At 66.6% G+C, this 4824-nt stretch overlaps 1 protein-coding gene across 1 annotated transcript; it reads right to left on the bottom strand.

The window, feature by feature from the left end:
* Nucleotides 1-653: 653 nt before the first annotated feature.
* LOC132330235 (uncharacterized) lies at nucleotides 654-4399 on the bottom strand. Its single transcript, XM_059852308.1, has 9 exons — nucleotides 3956-4399; nucleotides 3736-3873; nucleotides 3350-3458; nucleotides 2702-2839; nucleotides 2478-2574; nucleotides 2169-2392; nucleotides 1849-1951; nucleotides 1534-1590; nucleotides 654-1242 (listed from the first exon to the last, which is right to left on the bottom strand). Exons 1-9 carry the CDS (start codon nucleotides 4117-4119, stop codon nucleotides 1028-1030), a joined length of 1245 nt encoding a protein of 414 aa, XP_059708291.1. The 5' UTR covers nucleotides 4120-4399; the 3' UTR covers nucleotides 654-1027.
* Nucleotides 4400-4824: the final 425 nt, after the last annotated feature.

Below are 4824 nucleotides of genomic sequence, written 5' to 3'. Positions count from 1 at the left end.
CCCCAGAGAGATGGGAAGGGTCCCCTGCCTCTGGTCTCGCTTGCTTGGCTTTCTGACTGGCTCTGAGGCAGCAGGGGCTGCGATTGCTCCCTTGTGGGGAGAGCGGAGCCGCCGGAACCGCACCCAGTGCAGGCACTGCCTGACAGCGCTGCGGCCACTGGGACGGTCGCGCCCCCGAGTCTCAGCCACTCCCTGCTGCTGCTGCTGCTGCTGCTGCTCCATTTGCTTTTAGGCACACCCAAAGCTCAGTGCTAGGCCACGCTGGTCTCTGGTTCTGCCCTCTTCCTGTCCCTGTGTAGGGATGGAGCATTGCTGTGCTTTCAGGTAGCTCTTTGTGAAACCTTCTGGCATCGCAAGCTCTTTTGCCTCGGTGGATGCTTGCCATGGAATCCCTCATGGTGGGGTTCAGAGCATCCTCAAGTTGGCTCTTCTAAAAGCCAGGGTCCTTGTCCCCTTCAGCATGCTCAGCACGACCTTTAACTCCCCCCACGGTGCTGTGCAGCTGGAGCAGCAGGACAGGGACCTTTGCAGCCGGAGCTGCCCTTGTTCCTCTCTGCCCGTGCACAGAAGGCAGCGCGGAGGAGAACGGCAGCAGGGCCCTGCGTGTCCCCGGGCTCAGGCTTTGCGCCGCTTCGGCTCCACGGAGTCACGGGTCAAGTGAAAAACTCAAACTGTTTATTAAGGGAAAGCCAAGGGAAGGGGTGAGCTGGGAGGCAAAGAAGGGGATGGGCAGGGCCTGAGGGCTGCAGGGAGGGAGCTGCCAACAGGGAGAGAGGTGGCAGGAGCTCCTGGAGCTTCCCACAGGCTCAGCTCTGAGCAGCAAGAGCTGTGCCTGGAGCTCCAGCTGGTCCATCCTGCTCTGCAGGTGCTCCCATCTTAGGGTTTTGGGAAACTGTTTATGAAGGGAAAGCAAAGCCAAGGGGTGAGCTGGGAAGTAAAAAAGGGGTTGGGCAAGGCCATAGGGTTGCAAGGAAGGAGCTGCCAACAGGGAGAGAGGTGGCAGGAGCTCCTGGAGCTTCCCACAGGCTCAGCTCTGAGCGGTAAGAGCTGTGCCTGGAGCTCCAGCTGGTCCATCCTGCTCTGCAGGTGCTCCCATCTTCAACGGGAACTGGCAATCCCCAAAGGAGGCCGGAACATCTGATCCAGCAGACGAACCGAGTCCTGCAGATCTTCTTTCGAACATGAGCTGAAGCACAATGCTCATGCAGGATGGCCTCTCATCTCCTCTCAGGGCTTGAAGAGCTGGAAGCGAGAGGAACAGAGGCATGGTCAGTGGCCAGATGGAGGGAATCCAGGGAAAGCCTCCTGCCAGGGCCATGCCAGCCGGCTCTTGCCATGGCCAGGAGGGAGAAGGAGACAAGGGTTCGGCCGGAAGGTGCTGGCCACGGATCCCCCAGGTGTCCCTGACAGCTCTCCGGGCTCTGTCTCTGCAACCCCCCATCCGCAGAGGGAGCAGAGCCCTCCGCAGCGCCGGGGCCGGGATGTGCAGCCTCCCGCAGTGGTGCTCGCTGCCACGCGGCCGCCCTGACTCACCCTCAGTGAGGACCTGGAGCTCCTCCTTCTGCCCCGTCACGAGCACTCCGGCCAGCCCTGGCAAGACAGAGCCCGTGTCTGCCCCAGGCGGCACGGCTGCCCGACACGGGCGCTGCCGGCCCTGTGGCCGCACGCCCTCCTGGCCGGGCGGGGCTCCTGCCGGCCCCTGCCGCACGCTGTTGCCCGAGGGCACGGCTGCGGGCGGGCGGCGGCAGCGCCGAGGGCGGGCGGGGCTCCGGCGGCCGGGGCGCGGCTCCCACGGCCGGGGCAGCAGCCGGGCCGGGGGCAGGGAGGGGCGGCGGGCTCGCGGCTCACCCATGATCCTGACGGCCGCCCGTCGCACGGGCCGCTGCGGGCTCTGCAGGTACGGCAGGGCCCAGCGCAGGTGCTCGGCCGCTCGGCTCTCGTCCTGCAGCAGCTGCGGGGAGCACCGGCAGGGAAGGCTCGGCGCGGGCGAGCTCTGCCCCTCGGCCGGGCGCTCCCTGCGCCCAGCGCCGGCCGAGCCGGCCCGGGGCAGGGAGCAGCGTGAGGGGCGCAGGCCGGCGGGCCCGGGCGCGGCGCTGGGCAGGGCCGCCGCTGCCGGCCCCCCGCACCGAGCACCGGGGGCAGGGCTCGGGCTCCCGGGCTGTCCTTACCAGGCGCTCGGCGAACTTCATCCGCTGCTTCTTCAGCAGCAGCTCCTCGAGGTCCCTCCTCTTCAGGAAGCGTGCCGCACAAAGCAGGGCTTCGCCAGAGGCCTGGAGAGCGGCAGAGAGCCGCAGGTGGCACCTCAGGCTGGGGCACGGGAGCCGTGTCCCTGTGCCACGGCCAGGCGCGGCTGGAGCCCGCCAGGCGCCGGGGCAGGAGGCGGCCGAGCTCCCTGCCAGCAATCACACAAAACCTCACCTTGGCCACGTGTGGGTTCTCATCGTGGCAGCGCAAGAATAGAGGGAGCAGGCTCTGGCTCACGATTGTCGTCAGAGGATTTTCCCCCTCTTCCACTACCAGGTCCATCACCATGCAGAAGAGCTCAATGGAGAGCCGCTGCACGTGGCTGTTGTCCTGGAAGGAGAGCAAAAGTCCTAAGCACCAACTACTCCAGGCCCATAGGGGCAAAGCCCAAAACTGCACAGAGCACAAAGTTTCCAGGCAGCGTCCAGTGCCCTTGGCAGGGGGCACAGAGCCTTACGTTCTCAAAGTGGGGCGGGAGGGGCTCAGCCAGCTTCAGGGCGATGACGCTGGGTAGCACGAGGTCTTTGTCCTGGAGCACACACGTCAGCACACAGAGGGTCATGCCGACCATCTCTGCGTCTGGGTCGGCCAGCTGCTGCACCAGGTGTGGATACAGGCCGCGTATTCCTCTGCCCTGTGTGCAAGACGAGGCTGTGCTGTGAAGCCGTGAACGGCCGCAGCACCGCCAGCTGCTTGGGCCACTGGGGCAGCTGAAGCGGGAGGCAGGAGAGCTGGGAGCAGCTGCCTCTGCTGCCAAAGGCCGGCCAGGCCCAGAGGTCGGCCTTGCGCGGCCCCACGCTGCCAGCGGGGCTTCAGCCGCTGCCCCCTTCTCACCAGCGAGGGCTCCTTGCTGAGCACCACGAGGCCTCGGAGCGCCAGGCGCAGCCTGTCCCTGCACTCACTGGGCAGCTGCCTGGACAGCACCAGCAGGGCCCTGGGACCGTCTTTGCTCAGGTCCAGGCACGGCAGGAGCTGACAGGCACCGGAGGGCAGTGTCAGGGGAGCCGGCCGGCCGGAGCCCGGAGCCGCACAGGGCCGGGCCCAGGCGGCTGCAGCTACGAGAGGGCCGAGGGATGGCAGCGCTGGCCATCAGGCTCACCTCCACAAAGAAAGCCAGGGCAGGCAGAGGGCAGCGTGGCTGCTTCCCGATGAGCAGGCCGAGCAGGTGCGAGGCCATGAAGGGACACAAGGGGGCCAAGGCACGGCGCACCTCCCTGGCAGGGGAAAAAGGTACCAAGGCCCTGAGCCAGCGGGCAAACCCCTCCAGGGAGAGACTCGCAGAGGTCTGACCGTTCCCCAGCACTCTGCAAGGGCACATGGGCCCCTTGGGAGGCGGCTGCTCCTGGGCATCCTCCTCTGCCAGCCTTTTCCAGTCTGCTCGGCCCTCCCTCCGTGACAAGGCCCTCTCGCTTACAAGCCCGGGGACTGTGTGGGGCACTGCGGGCACAGGGCACAAATGCTGGTGGTGGTGGCAGGAGTAGGGCATCTCACCTGGCCAGCAGAGCCGCTGCATAGTGCTGGGTGGGGGCACAGAGCAGCTTCTGCCAGACCCGCTTGTCCTCCAGAGCCATCAGCTTTTTGTCAAAGCCCAGTGTGGAGAGCAGAGCCTTCATGGTCTGCGCTGCAAAGCTGTGTGCCGAGCAAAGGCCAGGTCACGCTGGGAGCGCTGGCCCTGGCCACGAGGGCGTGGGAAGGACGGGGCGACTGGCACCTGCTGGGGTTGCCGGGAAGGCCGTGTTCCTCCTGGCACGCTCTCCAGAAGCTCCGGGTCTCCGCGTCCTCTGCCGTCTGCTCTGTGATGGTGACAATTTGCAGGAGCAGAGCCACGAAGAGTTGGGGAGAGTGAAGGAGAATCGCAAAATGCCACTCGGACATGGGGGCAATCCTCCACAGCACCAGGGTTGCCTGCAAGAGACAAAGCAGCCCGAGGCAGCGCTCAGTGCCAGGGTGTCCATGAGGCAGGGCCCGAGGGGAGACGCAGGGCTGCACCCGGCCTGCTGCCCCTGAGCCTGCCCCTAGGCCAGCTTTCAGGCCGGGCAGGGAGCGGCAGGCTGGGGAGAGCACGGAGAGCTGCTGGAGAGGCGACCTGGAGGGCGAGCAAAGGCCAGCTCCAGAAACTCACAGCCAGGCCAAAGACGGCCTCGTTGTCCCCGCAGCAGTAGAAGCCGCCGTACGGTGGCTCCTCCTCCAGGGCGGAGAGCAGCGCCGGAAGCACCTCCTCCACAGCCACTTCCGACGTGCCGATGGCTCTCCACATCAGCGCGGTGGCTCTGTGGGACCAGAGGTGCGCGTCAGCACCGTGCCCCATGCTGGGGCCGGGGGACAGAGCCCCGGTGCCCTGAGGGGCCGGCAGGGAGCATGGCAGCAGGCTCTGCAAACAGAAGGGCCCGAGGCTCCCACAGCTCTCCGCCTGTCTGGCAGACCCCGCGGGACAGGCTGTACAGGGCGAGGGGCCCTACGGGCCGCTGAGCACCGCGCTCTCAAGGCACTTGTGCCCCGTACCTGTCACATGTTGGGGCACAGCGCAGGAGGCTCATCACCACCTGGGCAGGATGTTCCTCAGCCAGGCTCAGAATGGCC

The sequence above is a fragment of the Haemorhous mexicanus genome, chromosome 8, assembly GCF_027477595.1.
Source record: "Haemorhous mexicanus isolate bHaeMex1 chromosome 8, bHaeMex1.pri, whole genome shotgun sequence".
NCBI classification, from domain to species: domain Eukaryota; kingdom Metazoa; phylum Chordata; class Aves; order Passeriformes; family Fringillidae; genus Haemorhous; species Haemorhous mexicanus.
This window is presented reverse-complemented; position numbering and strand designations above follow the sequence as displayed.